Raw genomic sequence first — 24,280 nt, 5'->3', positions numbered from 1 at the left:
TGGAACGTGATGATTTAATGGAATAAGTAAAACATAAAACCACTTGTTCAGCCCACTAAAATACACTAAAAGGAGATGGCTATATGATGTTTCATATAGTATAACTGCCCATTCTAAAACATCAAACTCTCAAGACAACTGCAGCCTTGTAAAATGGATATGCGACTTTGTATATTCATGCAGTTATCTTCCGACATCACGGCCCTCAGTGAGAGTCTGAGGACAGGGCCCGCCCAGAGGCCACGCCCGTCAGAGGGCCTCTGTGCGCAGAGATAAGTCGGAGACCGAAAGCATTAAGCCGAAAATGTCCTTAAATTCAACGTACTGGAATGCATTTATTTCCACAACAGATGTACCAAGAGCCACATGTTCCCCAGCTTTAATGATTTTCAATACAACTCTTTTACAAAAACAAATTTGCAATAGCAGGAGCAGATGCATTCAGGGTGTATTAATTTAACTAGTTTTGAATATCTACTAATTATATCAACTTTATATTCCTTATTTTAATTTCCATGCTTCACTCAATTCAGTTTAGGAAAGCGAGAGACAAAACAATCATGTGACCATTTTATTACATTTACGTAATTTGCGGGAAAAGCATTTTCTTTTATACCAGGTCTCATACATACAGTACATCAATAAATTCATGTTCTCCTTCCATTAATATTTATGAAACAATTAAGTCAGGGTGATAGTGGTGTCTGTCCACACAGAATGGACCAACACCAGCAGCTCCTGCAAGAAAAATACAACAACCGTGTTCAAAAAAACAAAACAAAAAACACTCCTTATTGATTTAAAAATGGGGGCTTTGTAAATAGTCATTAAACATTTAGTAACTAGTAACTACACTCAGTGAGCACTTTATTAGGTATTTAAGACTCATTTTTTTTATTTCTACTGCTATAGCCTATCCACTTAGAGTCATGCTGCGATGTGTGTTCAGAGATACTGCAGTAATGGGTGGTACTGTCACCTTTCACCAGCAAAATCTAGAGCATTAAACCTATTGTTACTCTGGCTAAATGAGCTAATTGGCCTAAATGAGCTAATCGCCAACATTAGTTCACTCAGATTAGATCACAGTAAAACCATATCATACAGGGACACAAGAACAGTCTTTGACCGTCATTAATGCCTTCATCAAGAAATGTAGCTAAAATGTCAGATAACGTAAATGTTAGAACCAATTAAGTCATTAAGACCAGCAGTTGGCATGAAACCCAGAAACAGACACAGCCCGCATTGCCCACCTCTGCTCTAGAGACTAGTGTGCATGACAACCCCAGGAGATCAGCAGTTTCTGACATACTCAAACCACCCTGCCACCAACAATCATTCCATGGTCAAAGTCACTTAGATCACATTATTTCCGCTGTTCCGATGGTTGAGGTGAACATTAACAGAAGCACCTGACCCGTATCTACATAATTGTATGCATTGCACTGCTGCCAAACAATTGGCTGATTACATTATTACACCCATTTAATCATGTGATTAAGTGTTCCTAATAAAGTGCTCGGCGATTGTGTATCACAACAGTACAGACGCTAGCCAGATGTGTGCCCGCTTACATGACTTGGCTAGTCTCGTGACCTTGACGTTGGTCTCGGCGGCTTTCACCGCCTCGATCTTCAGATCGGGCTTCAGTGCCGCCCGCACCACTCTCGCGCAGATGGCCGAGAAGCGGATGTAGCTGGAAAAACAAGAGGAGGTTGATTAAACAAATGATACGTTCGTTCTGCTAACGTTGCATTCTTATTTATAAAGATTACGGCGCTTAATTATACAACATGTAATACTACTGTACATTTGCCTTATATAAAATGTTAACTAGGCTGTTGCACGGCAACTTTATTTTATTGTTCAGTAAGGGGAAATCTGGTTTGCAGCCAGGGTAAAATCAAACGTCAACATCCAGAATACGTTTTAAAAAAGCAACAATAACAACAAGGAAACAATGCAAGATCAAGTCAGAAAATTCCTACCATCAATACCACAGTACAATAAGTGCAGGGAGAAGAGTGCAAGACAAGTGGATGGAATCTCCTTAAAATTAGCTAACGTTAGCTACAACGGTTATTTGGGGACGTTCAGCAAGTGAATGGCTACTGAAAAAAGGATGCAAAGTCTTAAGCTTGTCCTTCTCGCCGTCAGGATAAAAAAACGGCCCAGTCACTCAAACCAGAGGATGGTCATGTTTAGGTTGTTCATTACCATGTTGGCAGTGTTAGCTGAGTCACTATACTGTAACATGTGGGCGTTACGGTTAAGATTGTAGCTAATGTTTTGCATTATTCAATTTTCTAGCAGTAAAGTACTGCGAACATGCTGTTAAGCCAACCTAGCCTGCAGAGCCTATAGCTATCGCCTGCAACCAATTCAGACCCAGGAACCCAGGTGAGGCGAGTTAACTGTGAAAACAACTGCTTTATTTGATCAACTGACAACAACGAAAGCCAGCACACCCTGCGGCTCCCCAGGAACAGGGTTGGCCACCCCTGGTCTACCATGACCTATCCACGCCTTGTCGGCTACTTACATTTCACTCAAACACACTAACTTAGCGCGCAAGCTAAAGTTAGGTTGCTAGCTAAAAAGTAGGCCGCCCGGCTGAAACATATAGTCAAGGTGAACGCGTGAAGACGCTCTTTAATTCACATAACGCACTTTAAATTACCTAGGCTAGCTAACAAGCGTAGAAATACAAATAATGTATCATCGAACTCAATATCAAATGCTCGTTAACGTGTAGCCAACTAGCTACACAGCAAAAGGACATGCTCTATGGTTAGCTCATGCTAATCCAGTGACAGCGAGGTTACGTGGAGGTGTCCATTTGACAACAGTACTATGTAACCCGACAAAAATAAAGATATTTTGTCAATGCACAGAAGAAAAAAAAAAACTACCTCAGGCCCGCTTGTCTCCAGTAAGCCACCATTTCTTCGTAGCTGAAGAGCTTAGTTTGTACTCAACGGCGTTAACTCAAGGGCGCACAGAGGCAGACGAACTGAAAATGGGACAGGAACTAGGTTCAGGAACATCCTCTACGCTGCGATTGGTGGCTAACTAAATCGGTCAATGCCTTTGTCCCTCCCACCCAACTTTCTTCTTCTTCTTCTTCTTCTTCTTCTTCTTCTTCTTCTTCTTCTTCTTCTTCTTCTTCTTCTTCTTCTTCTTCTTCTTCTTCTTCTTCTTCTTCTTCTTCTTCTTCTTCTTCTTCTTCTTCTTCTTCTTCTTCTTCTTCTTCTTCTTCTTCTTCTTCTTCTTCTTCTTCTTTAATAAAAAATATATATGTGTCAAAACCTCAATCTTGATATTACAGTCTCCTCTCTTCTACATCTTCCTGCCTTTCTCATCCTTCCAACTCTTTTTTGTATTATAAAAATGGCGTCTGTCCTTTCATTATCCCATTGATTTTGCCATCTTTTCCTCATTTTATTTTTATACAAACTCTTTATTTCTGCCTTACTAAAGTTTACCCTCATTTCTATATTCTCTCTATTTGTTGCTTTTTTGGCATATTTATCAGCAGCCTCATTGCCTTCTACTCCCACATGTGCTGGTACCCATAAAAAACAAACAATTAACCCCATCCTTTGAATTCTATATAATGTCTGTAATATTTCCAATACAATGTCCTGTCTACATGCCGAATAGTTGTTTCTTATACTCGTTAATGCTGCACTGGAATCTGAGTGGTCTTACTTCCTCCACCCACTGCAAAGCCAGTAAAATGGCAATTATCTCCCCTGTATAGACAAAAATATTATCAATTAATCTTTTATCATATATTATTTTAAAGTAATGAAACTCAAACCCTATTATCGCTGGTTTTTGATGCGTCTGTGTATATTTGAACAAATCCATCATACCTATTTCCTATGTAAGAGTTTGCAGTACTGTTCAAATCTTTTCCTCTCATTTTCTCTAAAAGTTCAAACTCAGCCATAATGAATAATGAAAAACCATGGAGAAAAAAAACATTCCTCTTGTTTTTTGATCAACGACCCACCCAAAGCTCTTTATATTTCTTTTTTTCTTTTTCCCAACAAGGCTCTCGTGTACTCTGAGTTTGATGCTGATTGCTATGACCTTGTAACTTTACCCAATAATTTAAATAAAGTTGTGTTCTTCTCAGTGGTGCTTCTCCCATCTCTACTTGAAATGCTGCTACTAGGGTTGTTTTAATTGCACCACAACATAATCTTAATGCCTGAAATTGTATTACCTCCAATTTCTTTAACAAATTGTCTGCTGCAGATCCATATACTACACACCCATAATCAAAAACAGATCTGATTAAACATATATACATAGCTGCCATTGCTGTTCTTTTTGCACCCCATTCAGTTCCTACTGAACTCCTCTCACATTCAATACCTTTTCACTGCCCACGTTAGTCTCTCATCAAACCATAAACCTGAAAATGTAAAAGATTTTACTCTTTCTAACTCTAACATACATAATCTTATATTTAATTGGTTCCCTATCTTCTTCCTTGTAAAGAATAGTGATTTTGTTTTCTCTCCTGAAAATGTAAAACCCCACTTCAATGGCCACTCTTCTTTACTGATAGCTTCTTGCACCTTCTTCACTATAAACTCTACATTTCTTCCTCTTTTCCACATTGCACCATCACCATCATCAGCATAAACTGACACTCCAATATTTTTTTCTTTATTTGAAAATACATCATTAATCATAACAGAAAACAATAAAGGACTAATTATACTTCCTTGTGGAGTACATTACATTACATTATTGGCATTTGGCAGACGCTCTTATCCAGAGCGACGTACAACAAAGTGCATACCCATAACCAGGGATAAGTTTGCTGAAAGACCCTAGAGGGAAGTACAATTTCAATTGCTACCTGTACAACGAAGATAAGGACGAGGGTCTTTTTTTTTTTTTGAGAACAAAGAAACAAACAAACTGAGCAAAAGTGACCAAAGTTAACTATCCAAACACTGCTTACCTAGCCAACTAAGAATACCGATACACAAAACAAGTCACAGAGACAACAATTAAGGTTCACAGGGAGGTAGGGAGGGATGGGGAGATGTGCTGCTTGAAGAGGTGTGTCTTCAGCTTGCGCTTGAAGGTGGGGAGAGATTCTACAGTTCTGACCTCAACGGGGAGTTCGTTCCACCACCGTGGAGCCAGAACAGACAGTAGTCTTGAGCGTGCTGTGGAGGTTCGGAGAGGGGGAGGTGCCAAGCGGCCTGTGGAGGCTGAACGAAGAGGTCTGGCAGGGGTGTAGGGTCTGATGATTTTTTGTAGATAAGCTGGGGAAGACCCTTTAACTGCTTGGAAGGCTAGCACCAATGTTTTGAATTTGATGCGAGCCATGACAGGCAGCCAGTGGAGGGAAGTAAGCAGGGGGGTGACGTGTGAGTATTTGGGAAGGTTGAAGACCAGACGAGCTACTGCATTCTGGATGAGTTGGAGGGGTCTGATGGCAGACGCTGGGAGGCCAGCCAAGAGGGAGTACCATTTTCCACAATGTATTTCTTTGAATAACATCTTCCTACTCTAACTTGAATTGCTCTATCACTTAAGAAATCCTTTATCCACCTGTACATTCTCCCTCCTATTCCTAATTTATCGAACTTCATCAATAATCCTTCTTTCCACAACATATCATATGCCTTTTCCACATCAAAAAAGACTGCTACTACACTCTCTTTATTTATTTGAGCCTTTCTTATTTCATGTTCTAAACAAAGTGTTGGGTCCTTCCTTTCCTGAACCCACTTTGATATTGTATCATTAAACCTCTTGTTTCTATATAATATGTTAGTCTTTCATTTATCATCTTTTCCATTATTTTACATATTATTTTACATAGATTCCAACTGGTGGGTAATCTCCCTTCTTCCCACACTTTATTATACAACTCTATTAAAACTTATTTTGATGCTTCACTAAGATGGTCCAGCATAATGTAACAAATTTGATCTTTGCCTGGTGATGTTATCCCTGATTTCCTAATGACATAATTAAGCTCCACTTGAGTGAAAAGTGTGTTTATAATCTCGCTCGACTCCACATTCTCTCCCTTTACTCCACTATTCTCTCTTATAGTTGTCTCTCTTCCCCTTTTACTTTCGTCATTAATATTGTTTGAGCTGCACACTTTCACAAATGTCTCTGCAAGCATTTCAGCCTTCTCCACATTAGACACAGCTAAACTTTCTCCATTATCTAAAACTGGATATCCATATTCTCCCTTAATCCCATTCATTTTTTAAATCATCCCCCATATTTCTACTACTGGTGTGTCTCTACCAACTGAGTTACAGAAATTCCTTTTTTCTTTTTTCTTTCTTAACAATTTTCCTCACCATGGCTTGCCTCTTTTTATACTCGATTAAGTTCTGAAAGTTATGAGTTCTTTTCAGAAGTCTGAAAGCTTTATTTCGATTCTTCACTGCCTCACCACATTCTTTTGTCCACCAAGGTACCATTTTCTCTTTACCCCTACCACCTTTCCTTGGAATGGATTGCTGCTACCAATTCTGCCTCCCATATCCACTGATTTACTATTTCAGTACCTTGTCTTGTGTCAATTTCCATCATTTCTTGCTCACTCAACTCCTTAAATTTATCCCAATCTGCCAATTTCTCTCTGTGGTGTCTTTTCCTACTCTCATCCCTACTTTAATTAATATGGGATAGTGATCGCTACCCAAAGTGCATTCTCTTACCACTGAATCAGGGAAGTGTCCCATGAGTATTTCCTCTCCACAAATTCAGAGGCTAATGTTATGTCTATCGCTGACTCCTTACCTGTATTCAAATGTATTCTTGTTCCATTTCCACCATTTAAACAGACTAATTTTTTATTCTCCATTAGTTCTTCAATTACCAAACTGTTATGAACATTATGATCTCCCCACATTGTACTATATGCATTCAAATCTCCACACCAAATTATATTTCCCTCTAAATGTGTTTCTATTTTGTTAAATGGCTCAATTTCCATTCTTTGTTATAAACTCTCTTCCTTGATCCAAATCTCGACTCCTACATATTCTAATTCTTTCCCCTTTCCCAATTCTTTATATTGTAATCCTTGTTTTATAAATATTGCACATTCTCCTCCATTTCGATTTATTTTATCCCTTCTCATACACTCATACCGTTTGATCACAAACTTTAGCTTTGGTTTAAGCCAAGACTCTTGAATACAAACTACATCTGGAATATTTTCCATATGTTGCAGATATGCTTTAAACTTTAAACTTGATACTAGACTTCTGGCATTCCATTGTAAAATCAAATCCTTGTGAAGCTCCTAGTGCGGCTGAATGTTGATTCAATACCAAGTTCAGATCTGTTTGAATTTGCTCACAAGAGAGTCCCGTGATGTCCAAGAATGTTGTGGCCCCTTTTACAATTATTTTAATCTTTTCTGTCTTGGTCTTTGCAGTTAATCACATATGCCATAAATAAAATTAACTTATCCATATTCACATCAGCCAAAAGCATGACAAACAATCACAAGTCAAAATCAGACTCCACCTTAGTGAGCAGGCTGGTTCCTCCAAAGCGCTCGATGATGTATGCTAAAAGTGTATCAATATACACATATTAAAGTATGATATGTACCCTGTATAGTTTCAAACTGATTAACTGCTAAATTGTGCTAGAATTACACAGTGAGCCAGCTGGCGGGGGGGGGGGGAGGCGTCTCAAACTGTGTAGTCAAGGACACGGGCAAAGCGAGATATGCCTTTACAGCTGATTTCTCCGGGACTCTCAATGTTTTATGCCAGAAGTGTATCTATATGCAAGTGACTTATAATCAATATATCCCATGTACACTGCTTGTTATCAAATCAAATGAACCTAGAACATTAATTATAGCTGAGCTTATGAAAACGCAAGAAACCACAGTGAAAACTGTTGAAATGAGAGCAAAGAATGCAACGTACTTTTTCTCACTTAGAAGAGAATAATTAATCAAATGTTTAGTATGTCTGTATATTAGAAAAGAATATTAGAAGATAATATTTATCAAATGTTTAGTATGTCTGTAGATTACTGCTGTTTAGTTCGTCTTATAAAAGCGAATGATACAGAGTGACGTGTATGGATGACGTGTGTGTTAGAGGGGGGGCATCCAGAACTTTATGAGATCTGGTAGTTTTCCACTCTGCCAAGAGCAGGTGCGGGGTGAAGTGAGGACAGAGGGAGTCCTGAACTTTGTTTGTAGTTGGCAGAACGCCCTGAACTTTGTACAGAGCTGGCAGAGCATAAGGACCTTTGGCGATTTGCCACAATGACATTGTGGGAGGAGCTTTGGGAGGAGTTAAGATAAGAACAGTGTGGGTGATTTGCCACAATGAGGTTTGAGGAGGGGTTGTAGGAGGAGTAACTGTGTATAAAATGGGTTCTGGAGAACTGATCCGGCTTTATGCACGTGTGCTAATAAAGTCTGATTTTCCTGAAGAACTTGCTGCCATGGTGTCGTCTTTTCCCTCGTGAAGATGTTTTTCGACAAATTGAAGATTTGGACTCTGTCGTTTCCTAGACATGACAAAACGTTTTGAGGTAAAACATCTTCCTGAAACTCCAACATGACAGACAGACGATCCACTTTCTCACCAAATCTTACTACCTTAAGTCTCTTGATTCCATTCACCTCTCCACCTCTTATATTTCCTTTCAGTTCCTCCAAGTACACTGGTACACCCACAAATATTCTTAATCCTCAATGCCTTATCTCTCTGTTCTACATTTTTACTAATTATTAGTAAACGTCCATCTCATATGGACATATTTGCCATCTGAATATTGCCAATCTTCTTCTTCAAGACACTTGTTAATGCAATAGGGCTCACAGTCCCCACTTCATTTCCCTGCTTAAATTTCACTTTCCTTTTAACGGAACATGTTTATCTTCTCCTCTGTGCTTGTATCGTCTAGACCTCTTTTACCACTCCCCACACCCCTATCCCCATTTGGCACACTTTTTCCTCTGCCTCTACCCAGTACGGTTTTATTATTCATTTTTTTCTGTTCATCTAAATGCATATCTTCTTCTTCCTTGGAATTCCCTCCACTACTACCCGCCATCCCAATCCCTATCAAAGGACGTATGCGTAGCTATTTTTTATAAAGATATCAAGCTACAAGAACAACCAAAACCAGCAAGCTACTTTCCGCTCAGTCACTTGCAGAGTACTTCTGATTCCTGATCCAGTGAATCCTTCTTGATGGCTGAACCCAGCTTCTCATAAAGTACCCTCCTTCACCATTAGAAAAAATGACAACAATGTAAAACATTACAATCTAACTCTAGCATCCACTTGTTATTAATTTATTTACTTACTTACTGGTTAGTTTGAGGGAGATAATGGAAGGACAGATCTTGAAAGATTTTGATGCACTCTTGGGAAGAAGTTGCCACCTTCCAGACAATCACCTTTGATAAGGCACACCAAAATTACATTTGTGGCATTTGCATTCATAAAACACAACCGAAGCTACCCGCATCTTTTTATACTATGTATGTATTTTATACTCGACAAACAAACAACTTATTTAATCTGGGATTATGCCAAAAAGAAAAGAAAATTCTGTTTATCCTCAAGTTGCACTGTCCAGCTCTTTGGCTCAATGGTTCAAATTGAGATTAAAATTGAAGTTGAGATTCTATTAATAGAATGATGGTTACACTATCATTACCAACTGCCATTGGGCGCAGGGTATTTTCTGAGATGACCATTTCAGTCACAGACTAATAGCCTGTATAGAGTATGTGATGGTTCTCCAAAACTACTTACCAAGATGCTGAAAAAACTCACCACGAGAGGGAGCTCACTGCTGATTTCAGAAACTATATTTCAGGATCCGTACAAACACTTGAAGTTTTGAAATGTACCCATGTTCAGTTAGAAAAAAACAGACAATTGGGACTGAATGACCCAGTTACTCACATATCACTGCAGAGAAAGAAGCAAAAAACAAAAAGCATCCAGTGAGCAGCAGTTCTGCGGGAAAAAATGCCTCAGAGGAGAAGGGTCTAAGCTGACAGGAAGGTGACAGTAACCCAAATAACTACACATTACAACAGTGGAATGCAGAAGAGCATCTCTGAACACACAACACATCATAACTCTAAGTGGATTGGCTACAGCAGTAGAAATCTGAAAAATAAGTCTAATAAATACCTAATAAGGTGCTTGGTGCCTGAGTGTATACCTTTTTTAAATTTCCAAATGATTTTTGGTCAATATAACTTCAATCATGTATATTTCTATTCCAATATATTCCTTCATAGAAAGTATTAGTCAGTGCATAGGATGGTTCGATACATGTAAAATATAATAGGTTAAAAGTTAAGATTTCCCATGAATCATGTCCCAAAACACACTGTGATGTGAAGAACACCTTGTCTTGTTATACATTCTTATCAGTACAAGGTATGTTGAGCAAGAATAGCAAAATTGTGTGACGTAATTGCATTTCTGGATGTTACGAAAGGCTGTGTGGAACTTTGTTGAAAGAACTCCCTATAAAGCTTGCCAACTTGCCAAGCAGGCATTGGAAGCCTGCAAAATAGCTTTCATGCATAATTTATCTCTTATCACTTATATACTGTGGAATAACCAACATATGTTAATGAGAGCCAAGACAATATAAGACGCATATCTAGAAAAGTCCAACTCACAAAATAATGATCTGTTTGATGTCTGGAGAATTGTTAATCCATTGGAGCAAGATTTTACATTTTACTATTGCCCCACACAAATCATTTTCCAGGAGAATTTTTTTTCTTGGGCAATTATTGATAGGACTAAATCATGTAAAATGTATGATTTATGATCACTCTAGTGTCTCCACAGAGATAAATCCACCTGTTTGGGACCCCACCTCTCTCCTTCGGCGATTAAACGTTTTTCAGCAGTTCTCCTTTAATAAAGTATTGTGAAGATCAGTGGAATTATTTTCTTTTCACAAATGATAACTCCTGATATTAATTAATCTGTGTTGTGGGAGACTACAAAGGCTAATGTGTATAATTTCATATACATCTGCAAGGAAGAAGAACTTCGATAAAATCAATTGCAGTTGGAATCAAGGATACAAAATTTAGAGTGTGAGTTCAAGCATAATATCAGTAATGTCCTTTTACAACTTGATGCTGCTTGATCAGCCCTTAATCAGCTTCTAACTCAGAAAGTTGAACATGCAATTCTTCTGGCAAAACATAAACTATTTGAATATGGCAATAAACCTGGCAGTTAAAGGAAGGGAGCAACCTAATTGAATCTCTTTATTAACACTCAGTAACCCTAACCCTAAACATATTATATATTATATTATTCTATTATGCACTGTATATTAACATAACTAAACATGAGACTAAACATTTTTTATCAAGCCTTTATAGATCAGTCTGAGTACTTCTGTCCAACAGAAACATTTTCTTAATAGATGTATGCTCTCAACTTTATCAGAGGAACAGCGTGCATTCTTTCTACACCACTGACAGAAGTGGAGGTCCTAGAACAACTCTTTTAAAAATGGGAAGTCACCAGGTCCGGATGGTTTTGGAACAGAATTCTTTAAACAACTTAGGAAAGTAATTGTGGGCCCACTAACTAGAAAGTATTCAGACTCTTATCACAAGGGATTCCTCCCACCCACGCTTAATCTAGCAAATATTTTGCTACTACTAAAGAAAAATAAACCTGATGATTTGTGTGGCTCCTATAGACCTATAAGTCCTATTAATACTGAGGAGCTGGAGGAGTTTCTACCCGTGTTAATTAATCCTGACTAAACTGGCTTTATTAAGCACAAACAGTCACACACCAATGTTTGGTGCTATTGAACATACTGCAAACCAGTAGATGCTGACAAAGTGTTTGATAGGGTTGAATGGGACTTCCTAGTCAATGTTCCTGACAGATTTGGTATAGGTCAGTGTTTTAGTAAATGGATTAGAACCTTGTATTGTGCTCCAAAGGCATCAGTCTTGGTCAATGGGTGTGCATCTTCCTCCTTTCTCCTGAGGAGAGGAGTGCGACAAGGGTGCCTTCTGTCTCCACTCTTATTTGCTCTGGTGCTTGAGCCACTTGCTGAAGTCATTGGTAATGATAACATTATACGGGTGTAAGCATAGGTGGAACAGGGCACAAAATTGCACTATATGCTGAAATGGATACTAGATTATTTTATGAAATGGACAATGGACAATCATGAAATGGATACTAGATAATTTGAAACTTGAAGTGAGGTTTGCTACTTGGTGCTGAGACTTCTCCCTACTTAATGATCTTATGTCTGATTTGAAGCTAATTCTACCGGAAATAAAAAGCAATCCTATAGTGCTCAATACAATCAGAATCTGGCATAACACAAACAAATCCTCCAGGAGTAACCACGCTCTCTCCAGGCTCTGCCCCTTGATGAATAATCAGGCATTCCCTCCTGTGGTCTCTGTGAATAGTTTTGGTATCTGGTTTTGCAAAGGTATTCAAATAATTAATGGTTTTTTTGAGGGTGAATCTATGTTTTCTTTTCAACAAATTCAAGTGAAATTTAATTTACTGCACACTTATTTTTTGGCCTTTTTACAAACCAGACACTTTATACAGACAAGACTGAATCTCTCAAAAGACGCTCCAATAAGAAGTGCTTTTGATTAATTTTTCCTTATACATAAAAATGCATCTTCCTTTTATTCTACCTTGTACACAATTAATCTATTCAATATCAGTAAAATAACAACAGCATGGAAGAGAGATTTTGAAACAGAATACAATAATGAAATATGGAGTAAGGTATTTACTTCTATTGAAAACACTTTCTTGCAAGATATGGGAGAGCCAATACAGAATCTTACATAGTGTAAGAACTTACTCACTTACTTACTTACTCAGCAAATCTGATCCTAAATGTTCTCCACTCTGTGGCAAATGTCAGAGAAAATATTTTAATTGTATTTGGTATGTGCTACATTACAGAATTTCTGCGGTTGTTGGGATTCGTGTTTTATATGTATTGTATTCTGTCTATGTTGTTAGTGTTTCCATGTTTTTGTTACCTCCGTGCACCCCATAGTCACCCTGTCACTTCATTTATTCGTTTTACCTGTTTCACTTCCTGATTGTTTCCCACACCTGATTGCCATTCCCTGTCATTACCTGTCTTATATAAACCCCTCAGTTTGTATGTCTCGTGGCCAGATTGTCATGTGTTTGTACCATACCTTCCAGCGTTTTCGGATTGATAACTGTTAGACCTGTTTCGCCCCAGACCTTTGACTTTTATCCCGCCCGTAGCTTCTCTACCTGTTTCTGTACCTCCACTTTTGTCCATTTTCGTTTGTGTCTGATTAGCCCGTTTGTTTTGTGTCTGATTAGCCCGTTTGTTCATGTCTGATTAGTTTGTTTGTTTTGTGTCTGATTAGCCCGTTTGTTTGTGTCTGATTAGCCCGTTTGTTTTGTGTCTGATTAGCCCATTTGTTTGTGTCTGATTAGCCCGTTTGTTTTGTGTTTGATTAGCCCGTTTGTTTGTGTCTGATTAGCCTGTTTGTTTTGTGTCTGATTAGCCCGTTTGTTTGTGTCTGATTAGTCCGTTTGTTTTGTGTCTGATTAGCCCGTTTGTTTTGTGTCTGATTAGCCCGTTTGTTTGTGTCTGATTAGCCCATTTGTTTTGTGTCTGATTAGCCCGTTTATTTGTGTCTGATTAGCCCGTTTGTTTTGTGTCTGATTAGCCTGTTTGTTTTGTGTCTGATTAGCCCGTTTGTTTGTGTCTGATTAGCCTGTTTGTTTTTGACCCTCCGCCTGTGACCACGACTACTCTTTGGATTATCCCTAATACATCCATTTGCTGGAATTCTGACCTATTGCCAGAACTATCGATTACAAACTGCCTGATCCTAGTTGCATCTGTTTGCTTGCTTTTGACCCTTGCCGGTCTAACCTGCTACCAGATAATAAAGACGTTGATTATAAAGAAATTCCTGTCTTTGTCTCACATCTGGATCCCCTGTTCTGAGTGACTGATAGTAGTAACATAACTAATGAACTGAGAGGCATCTTCAAAATCAATATACAACTAGAACCTGCCTGCTTTTCACTTAATGTCCCACCTTCTCAGTTAACTACAGTACTGTGCAAAAGTCTTCGGCAGGTGTGAAAAAATGCTGCAAAATAAGAATGCTTTCAAAAATAGAAATGTTAATAGTTTATGTTTATCAATTAACAAAATGCATGAACAGAAGAAGTGAATGAACAGAAGAAAAATCGAAATCAAATCAATATTTGGCGTGACCACCCTTTGTCTTCAAAACAACATCAATTCTTCGAGGTATACTTGCACACAGTTTTCGAAGGAACTCGGTGGGTAGGTTGTTCCAAACATCTTGGAGAACTAGCCACAGTTATTCTGTGGATTTAGGCAGCCTCAAATGCTTCTGTCTCTTCATGTAATCCCAGACAGACTCGATGATGTTGAGATCAATGCTCTGTGGGGGCCATACCATCACTTCCAGGACTCCTTGTTCTTCTTTACGCTGAAGATAGTTCTTAATGACATTGGCTGTATGTTTTGGGTCCTTGTCCTGCTGCAGAATAAATTTGGGGCCAATCGGATGCCTCCCTGACGGTATTGCATGACGGATAAGTATCTGCCTGTACTTCTCAGCATTGAGGAGACCATTAATTCTGACCAAATCCCCAACTCCATTTGTAGAAATGCAGCCCCAAACTTCCAAGGAACCTCCACCATGCCTCCGCCGAGTTCCTGTGTTTTCGTGCATAGTTGAGTCGCTTGGCCTTGTATCCATGCTGGAGGTATGGCTTTTTGGCCTTTTTGGCCTTTCCATGAAGACCACTTCTGACCAGTGTGTGTGTGTGTGTGTGTGTGTGTGTGTGTGTGTGTGTGTGTGTCTGTGTGTGTGCAATTTCTGCAATAAGACTGTCTTTACAAGGAGGTTTGTTTGTATGGAGCATGATTGCAGGAAAATGACATGTACTCTATTTTCACTCTTTCTTACAAAACTGTTTTCTGTATTTCTCTCTTAGTGACTTTTTTTACTTTCATTTTTTTACATTGATTTATTTCTTTATTTATTATATATAATTCAATGTTTTGGTTGATGTTATGTGTAATTGAGTAATGTTATGTGTAATTTAATGGATTACATTTCTGTAAATGATAAAGCACAAAAAAAAAAAAATCAATTAGATATCTCATCACAATGCAGAAATGTAAACAAGAAACAATTACACATTTGTTTTATAACTGGAACCACAAATGTCCATAATGTGGTGTCCGGGGGAAGGAGCAGACCAATCAGTAGTGTAGTTATCCCCGTTATCCCCTATCCACCTTCTCAAAATAAGAAATATCTCTTGAAAAAAACTAGGATTATTTGAGACTGTACGTTTGCAATTGCATGTAACCACCTTTTTGTAACTGTGAATGTAGTGGATTTTGTAATTTCCCTGTACGTGTGTATAATAATTTCCTTGTATTTATATGTTTTTGCAATAAAATAAATAAACTATACCTATTACAGATATAGCAAAATACGGTCCCGCGACAGCTAGTTTGACAGCGCAGCGGAAGTGCGTCATAGAAAAGCATGTGACTATCGGTAGGCGTGGAGCGGTTTAACGTCACGGAGGTTGCCCATTATACCCGGTCATTTGACTGCAATATCTGGCCAAGCCGCCTGGAAGCTTTTGCTTCATCCCTCTCAGAAACAACAGTCATGAAAATCTGGTCATCAGAGCACATATTCAAGTGAGTATTTCATTGTGTGTACAACTAACTGCCTTAGCAGCAAACTAGAATCGGTAAGCGACGTGGTGCCAAAATCGGCGCCTTGATCTTACTCTAGTCTGTCCGTGGCATGCTACGGACAGTACTGAATGTGGATAACGCAAATCTGATTTCATACGCAAAATAACCATATCACATGGCAGCAACCTCTATCCATGTTCAATAGTAGTTCGTAATATGTTACCCCTACGTTAGCCTAGGCTGGAGTAAGAACGTTAGCCGCTCAGCTTTTTATGCTATGACTAAGCTTCGCGTGGAAATGGAAGCTAACGTCGTTAACTAGCCGGTCACATGAAAAAAGATTAGCTAGCTACCTAGTGTGGAGTAGTAATGTGGCTAGCCGCCCATATTACTTTAGCTATGTTCTTTGACCGAAACGGTTATTTAAGTATTTAACTCCTGGTATGCATGTTGTGGATCCTATAAATTAGCGATGTTAGCTGACTTAGTTGCTGAAAACATTTCAGCGGGTTTTGCATTCGATTGTGGCCAGCTGGCGCAATTATATTTGCAGTCAACTTGTGTTTGACAGGCAGTCAGGTGTGTCAGCAGTAACTTTGGCCTGTCTTGAGAGGTGGTCTCATGGATTTCCTAACTGACTGTGGCTAGTGCGCTGATGAACGATGTTAGCATGCGATATTGTCTCCACAAACTGGGAAAATCTCATGTTTCGTAAATTGATCATAAAATAAATAGATGATTGTTAATAGATAATAATCCTGACTGTTCTTGACGTGTGTGTGTATGTATGTGTATATATATATTTCCTCCGCGGAATTGACATTTCAGTATTAGGGAAGTTCTATCAATTGAGCAGACCAATCGGTCTGTGTTAGAATATATTTTACAACTATCTATTTGATAAGACCAAGTGACATACATTTTTACAAAGTGCTGTTAAAACTAAACCAGTGTCTGAGCTTTTCCTGGAGATTTCAGCTTTGCATCTTGGTCTGGCCTTGGTCTATGCAAGAGTGTCTGGTTTCAAAAGTCAAGTGAAGTGGCATTGCGTAATTAACCTTTTGAATGAGCGCTGTTCTTAACCTTTCCTCTATATATAACTCCGCCCCCTTTGCGTCACAGCCACTCTGTCCCCATGGCCACGACGTGCAGTGCATACTGTGTGAATTACTTTACGTAATTAAACGTGTTTCATCAAATGACATAACTAGCCGTCGCATTCGTTATCTACAGCCTAAATTATATAAGAACAGTAGTTTCAGCCCTGGCTAACAACTTTCACAGACCTGCAAATGTATGCGCAACATAAACATGACACTAAATCGAAGTTCAATTGTGCCAGCACAGAACCATAATACAAATGAGATTCATACAGAAAAAATCCAAATAAAAATGTTAAACATGTTCCAGTCATAAAACATGCCGTTCCATGAATCCATTCGAAAAGCTTGCAAGAATATTAGTAAAACTGATCCTTCAGGTACTGTCTGTGTGTTTTTGTTAAGGGGTTCATTAGCTTGTGTTGTACATTTATTTGAATGTAACCTCTCAAAGGGAATGCGTGTAATGTAGTTTCTATTGACATTTCTATTTGAGCAGAGATCACTGGAATGGTAGTTCTTGTGCATTAGAGGTCAGTCTTATTGGCAGGATTGTGTTGGTTGCCATGTCCTACTTTGCTTTGACAGAGGTCATCTGTCTGCAGCTCAGCATAGGTTCTGCATACTATGTTCTGTCCATTGTCCATGGTTACAGTAGTCAGGCTGTAGTTCTGTCCATCAATATCCCTTTCCCATTGGATTCCCAGCTGAATGTGCATCCATGCGCACCTAGTCTGCTTTTGAAGATTGTCCAGTGTGCTCCCTGCACCCATGTGCACACTGATAGGCATTGAGTCTGCAACAGGTTTTGCTAGGTGAAGGGTAATAAAGTTGCCCTGATTTCCTGTGTGTTTGGCTATTGCCACAACGTTCTGCCCTTTCATTAGAGTTAACAGATGTGTCATGAGACAAGCACAGCATATCCTCTTTAATTAGATCAGGGCTTTCCCCGGTGTCCTTTAATGACCATTGGGATTATTGTACTACTGCCATAGCCAGTACAATAAGAACATTGAATTTGTTAGTCCTTTATGGTCACGACGAAATAAAATGTTCATCCCTTTCAGCGACCCAGATAAGATTAATGCTGATCTAGGATAAGTTGTAGCCTTTGATACTCTTAGGTAAGGTAGGACCTGGGGGGAGTTTGCTTCATAGCTGCACTGAGTAAAACCCGTAACCCTCCCAAAACTGGAACATGGATTGAAGTAAAAATGGCTGTTCCTGGTTTTACTCTGCGCAGTTATCCAGCTAACTCTGTAATCCTGTTTTGTGTAACAGGGCTCTGGTCAGATGTGAGCTGATCCTGGATCAGTATATGTGCTATGAGGTGTGCTCTGTGGTTAGAACCCCCACAGATATTGTCCTCGGGTGTGACCTCTCTCTCTCCGCCCCCCACCCCCCCACACAGCCATCCCTGGGAGACGGTAACCAAGGCGGCCATGCAGAAGTACCCAAACCCCATGAACCCCAGCGTGTTTGGTGTGGATGTTCTGGACCGGCAGGTGGACCCCCAGGGACGGCTCCACAGCCACAGGCTCCTGAGCGCAGAGTGGGGGCTGCCCTCCATCGTTAAAACCGTGAGTCCCCTTCCCCACCGCGGGCTCCTGCCCTCCATCGTCAAAACCGTGAGTCCCCTTCCCCACCGCGGGCTCCTGCCCTCCATCGTCAAAACCATGAGTCCCCTTCCCCACCTCAGCTGCTGCCCTCCATCGTCAAAACCATGAGTCCCCTTCCCCACCGTGGGCTCCTGCCCTCCATCGTCAAAACCGTGAGTCCCCTTCCCCACCGCGGGCTCCTGCCCTCCATCGTCAAAACCATGAGTCCCCTTCCCCACCGCAGCTGTTGCCACTGCTCCTAAATAACTAGGATGGGTCAAATGCAGAGGCCACATTACCCCACAGGGTTCAATATAGTAGAGCATAACTGTTCAGGTCTCACTGGAAAGAAGCTTATATGAGCCCTCAGCACGTGGTCCTGCCTTGCACACGACTTGTGTCAGGCACAGGATGCCTAGTGAGTGTGTTGGTGACGATATGGAGCTGTTGTCGGAAATCCTGGGCCAGCTGTCCGACTGGCAGCGTGGCTCAGGACCGTTGCCAGGACAGGCACGGGATAAAGCGGGGTTATTTCTGCTCAGCTGAACGCTGTGTCTGTCCCATGTGTATTTATTAGGTAATGTGTGTAATTGTTTGGTAAACTGGTCACCTGTCCTGTGTGTAATTGTTAGGTAAACGGGTCACATGTCCTGTGTGTAATTGTTAGGTAAACTGGTCACCTGTCCTGTGTGTAATTGTTTGGTAAACTGGTCACCTGTCCTGTGTGTAATTGTTTGGGCACCCCTGGTTTAAAAGTCTGTTGGAATGAATCTGTATGCGATCGAAAGTAAACCTGAACTTGAAATGGTACAGAGCTAAACATGAGAGCTTTCTGCAAATTTTAAAGCATGATTGCTTTTTATTTTCATTTTTTACTGTTTATAAAAGAAAAAGGGCCCTGTGTAAAAGTTTGGGAACCCTTTTGGATTACTCTTTGTTATTACTAAGGCCCAGACCCTGGTGATTTACTCATTAGGGCTTCAGTGAGTCATAATTCCAGGGCTGAACTTTTTATTCTTTAGTAACTCTAAACAGTTGGTCCAAGGATTTCAGAATGAAGATGGTTCATTTCCACCAAGAATTTCTCAATGTTTCAAACTACTTATTTCCACTGTCAGAAATTATAAAATGGCATTATAAAAAGGAAGCTAAATGGAACAGGCCTAGAAGGTCTGGACCAAGAAAGATTTCAGATGGAATGTCTCTAGACCTGGTATGAAATGCTCAGAAGAACCCACACATTGCTGCAAAAAAGTGTAGCACACGTCAAGCTGTTCACTGGACAAAAATACAACATACTTTAAACCACAAAGACCTACATAGACCTACAAAGAACAGCCTCCAGAAAACTGAGAAACCTGAAGCCTTTTGGAACAATGTGCTTTGGACTGACTAAATAAGATGTATTTGGAGAATTTGTAGAGAAGAACACCTTGCCAACTGTGATCCATTATGCTTTGGGGTTGTGTGGCAGGGGCCAGGAAATATTCTGCGAGTGGAAGGAAGAATGGATTCCACCAAATATCAAGAAATTCTAGAGGCTAATGTTCAAAGGTCAGTCCAGACATTGAAGTTGAAGAGAGGTTGGGTATTCCAGCAAGACACTGACCTCGTGCATACCTCAAAATCAACCGTGAAGTACCTCCAAGACAGATGGATGGTTTTAGAATGGCCATCAGTCCCCAAGCATGAATATAATAATAATAAATATTATAGAAAATCTGTGGAGAGATCTCAGACATGCTGTACATGCAAGGAGGCTGAAGAATATTTTTGAGCTGGAGGTGTTCTGCGAGGAAGAATGTGGAAAAATTGCAAAAATGTGTGATTCACATAAATTGACGCCCCTAAAACACTATATATGGAATTTCAGCTTTTTAAAGAGATAGTCGAAAAAAGAAAAAAGCTTCTCTGAAGCAGAGATTGAAGTTCTGTTAATCGAAGTACAAGTCAAAAACATACATCCATCAGCCATAACATTAAATCCACCGACTTAAACCAGGTTTAATTAAATAATTAAAAATGCTTTAAACTGTATAATCTTGTCAATAACAAAACATGCACTATTAAGTGTTTATTTAAATCACATCTATCTTAACAAGTGCTCCAGGACCTATAGAATTTTTCATATTTGAAAAAAATAAATAAAGACCCGCCATATTTAAAAATGTATGGGATCGACTTAAGTTTCACCACATGCAGTACCATATAATTCCAACGGAGGGAAGAAGGTGAAACTGATGTAGGAGTAGATGCCATGCGATTTTAAATATGGTCTTTGTTTTATTTTTTTATCTGAAAAATTCTGCAGGTCCTGGAGCATCTGTTAAGATAGACATCATGAACACCAGTACGTACCAAGATATTTAAATAACAAAACAGTGCACACACAGCCCCCCTCCCAATAAGCTTAGAAGGCTTCCATTTCCAAAAATGTAACTTTTGAAAGCAATTATCAATTAGCAATTATGATTATCAGCTTATATAAGTACATATACTATATAATGAAATAGTAAGTGTTTATAGATAAGTGTATACCGTTTAAAGCATTTTCAATCATGAAAAACTGGTTTAAGCAGGTGGCTGGTTGATCAATCTATTTCATTTCCATAGTATAAGCAGTGAGTTGTCAGAGCTGTGGAAGATTCAGGCTGGCAATATAGCCTAGCTGTTGTAAACTCTTTCTCAAGTAACACATGGTACAAAGGTAAAAAGGTAAAAAGAAAACGGTTCCACATTTGGCACTTTCCTTCCAACAGTGATGTCTGCAAGGCAGCCATTTCAGCTCCGCCAACCATAGATTTTGTGTATATGTTATTACTTAGCAACTTTTCTTTAATGTATTTGTATTTATGATCCTGACCTAGCTGGTTTGCTAAACCCATCGTGATTAGTTTACTATTTTGACAAGCTGCTGCCTTCCAGGCTTCACTGAGGGAGTATACATTGGGCTGGAGGAACGCTCATCGGAGATGTTGTTATCTGGAATCCCTGTCCTTGCAGAAAGCCAGAAGGAGGTGTCACAAGCCTCAAACCAAGTGATTATGTGGCCATGGTTCAAATCTTCTAATAAAGCTGTAAATGTAATGTAAAGCCATAGCAACGAAGGCTAATGCTGCATTCACGTCATATCAGAATGAACGACTTAGCACCTTCTGACAGTTCACATCAACCTCTGACATTAAACGCGAGGAAAAAAAACAAAACTCGTAAACAAATCAGCCACATGTTATGCCACTTCTATAGCCTTCCATGATGTTTGCAGGTGTAACTTGAACGTGAACTCGCTGTTATAGTTTGTTGTTTCGTAGGCGTAGTAGGCTACGCCATGATACATCACCCATTTTAATGTTGAATCCCGTTGCGTTTTTATATGATATAAATAATTGTAATATCCAGTCAGCATATTAAAATAATTTAGCCACTCTAAATAATATTGTTAAAATATAAATTCATGGAATAATAAAATAACAAAAACTGACTTCCGAAAACTTTGATAAATCCCACATTATAGGTGGAAATACATTTCTGATGGATTTCCGGTTAATTTTGTTTGGCTCACGTTTGATAAATGAGGCCCGTTGTGTTCTGCAGAAACGGTGTAATTCCAATCTCAGGCCTGCTCAATCAATCATAGATGAATGCCACTCTCACAGTTCAGGCAGTGTACTTAACATGTGGAGACGATGCCAGGCCTGTGGTGGATTACTGCACTAACCGATCATCTTTAATGTAAAAGATGACATTTGCGTGATGGCCATTGGGGGAAGTGGCATGGTGTGTGTGTGTGATTCTTCCTGTGTTGACTTCTTCCTTCTGTTTCTCCCAGCTGATCGGCGCCACGCGAACACGCACATACATCCAAGAACATTCAGTGGTGGATCCTGAGGAGAAGACATTCGAACTGAAATCTACAAATGTGAGTTTACTTTTAAAATAAAGAAAAAAAGAAAAAGGGGAGGTTGAGGAAGATTAGTCCAAATACAAGTGCCACAGTGTCCGAGTGACTTGTGAGAAGGTCAGGCCTGCTTGTATAATGGGCCATAAGAAAGTCATCCTCAATCTCACCTGGGTCTCAAATACAGTGGCTTCAGAAAGACTCCTTTTTTCCCCCACACTTTATTGTGTTAATTTTAAATGGATCTACATTCAATAACCCGGAATGAGAAATTGAAAACATGTCTTTCCCTGATATTGGGTTTACTGGGCATATGTTGTGATGTTGATATGATGTGATCTGGCTGGTCTCCTGCTTATCGTGCCTGTCCTCCGGCACAGCTCTGATCGTTCTCAGAGCTGCCACTGATGCACCAGTGAAGCTTGAGTTACCGTGCTTTAATGGACCAGCCCTTCACACACATCACCGGAATGAGACCCAGCAGGATTTGGGCGAAAGACAAACACGGAGCTCTTTGTTGTCAGTGCTGTTTTTGAATAATGTCATTATTGTTGTCATCTGAACGAGAATAACACCAAACCCATTGTTTCTCCCGTGCTTACAGATCACGTGCACTAACCTGGTGTCTGTAGACGAGAAACTGACCTACAGACCACACCCCGAGGACCCGGAAAAGTAAGTCATTTGAAAGTGTACCATCTGTGTGTGACTGTAATTTTGGGGGGTGAAAGATTGCAGCTTTTGTTTCAATGATCAGACCCTGCAGGGGGAGGGGGCTGTAAGGAATGTGAACATGTGGTAAATGTTTTTGTCACGGCCCCGGAACAGGAATAATGTTTGTTTCGTCCAGTCCCAAGAATCTCCTTTGGCAACCCCGATCCATTTCCAAGGTGTAATGGTGTATGTGTGTGTGTGTGTGTGTGTGTGTGTGTGTGTGTGTGTGTGTGTAAGGTGTAATGGTGTGTGAGTGTGTGTGTGTGTGTATACGGTGTAATGGTGTGTGAGTGAGTGTGTGTGTGTATAAGGTGTAATGGTGTGTGTGTGTGTGTGTGTGTGTGTGTATACGGTGTAATGGTGTGTGAGTGAGTGTGTGTGTGTATAAGGTGTAATGGTGTGTGTGTGTGTGTGTGTGTGTACAAGGTGTAATGGTGTGTGTGTGTGTGTGTGTGTGTGTGTGTGTGTAAGGTGTAATGGTGTGTGTGTGTGTGTGTGTGTGTGTGTGTGTGTGTGTAAGGTGTAATGGTGTGTGTGTGTGAGTGTGTGTGTGTGTGTAAGGTATAATGGTGTGTGTGTAAGGTGTAATGGTGTGTGTGTGTGTGTGTGTGTAAGTTGTAATGGTGAGTGTGTGTGTGTGTGTGTGTGTGTAAGGTGTAATGGTGTGTGAGTGAGTGTGTGTGTGTATACGGTGTAATGGTGTGTGAGTGAGTGTGTGTGTGTATAAGGTGTAATGGTGTGTGAGTGTGTGTGTGTGTATATGGTGTAATGGTGTGTGAGTGAGTGTGTGTGTGTGTACAAGGTGTAATGGTGTGTGTGTGTGTGTGTGTGTGTAAGGTGTAATGGTGTGTGTGTGTGTGTGTGTGTAAGGTGTAATGGTGTGTGTGTGTGTGTGTGTGTAAGGTGTAATGGTGTGTGTGTGTGTGTGTGTAAGGTGTAATGGTGTGTGTGTGTGTGTGTGTGTGTGTGTGTGTGTGTGTAAGGTGTAATGGTGTGTGTGTGTGTGTGTGTGTACAAGGTGTAATGGTGTGTGTGTGTGTGTGTGTGTAAGGTGTAATGGTGTGTGTGTGTGTGTGTGTGTGTAAGGTGTAATGGTGTGTGTGTGTGTGTGTGTGTGTGTGTGTGTAAGGTGTAATGGTGTGTGTGTGTGTGTGTGTGTGTAAGGTGTAATGGTGTGTGTGTGTGAGTGT

At 39.9% G+C, this 24,280-nt stretch overlaps 2 protein-coding genes across 2 annotated transcripts in view; one reads left to right on the top strand and one right to left on the bottom strand.

Moving 5' to 3' along the window:
• Positions 1-353: 353 nt before the first annotated feature.
• Positions 354-3,075, bottom strand: atp5f1e (ATP synthase F1 subunit epsilon). Its single transcript, XM_061219331.1, has 3 exons — positions 2,916-3,075; positions 1,578-1,699; positions 354-738 (listed from the first exon to the last, which is right to left on the bottom strand). Coding segments are annotated over exons 1-3 (156 nt in total). The 5' UTR covers positions 2,948-3,075; the 3' UTR covers positions 354-736.
• A 12,571-nt stretch (positions 3,076-15,646) lies between these two features.
• Positions 15,647-24,280, top strand: part of LOC133109888 (PRELI domain containing protein 3B-like) — a 15,066-nt gene continuing 6,432 nt past the window's right edge. Inside the window, exons 1-4 of the mRNA XM_061219621.1 lie at positions 15,647-15,780; positions 18,292-18,460; positions 22,308-22,397; positions 22,981-23,051. Coding sequence (XP_061075605.1) covers positions 15,749-15,780; positions 18,292-18,460; positions 22,308-22,397; positions 22,981-23,051 — 362 coding nt within the window. The 5' untranslated portion in view covers positions 15,647-15,748. The remainder of the gene's footprint in view (positions 15,781-18,291; positions 18,461-22,307; positions 22,398-22,980; positions 23,052-24,280) is intronic.

The sequence above is a fragment of the Conger conger genome, chromosome 14 (genome assembly GCF_963514075.1).
Source record: "Conger conger chromosome 14, fConCon1.1, whole genome shotgun sequence".
In the NCBI taxonomy this organism is placed as follows: domain Eukaryota; kingdom Metazoa; phylum Chordata; class Actinopteri; order Anguilliformes; family Congridae; genus Conger; species Conger conger.
This window is presented reverse-complemented; position numbering and strand designations above follow the sequence as displayed.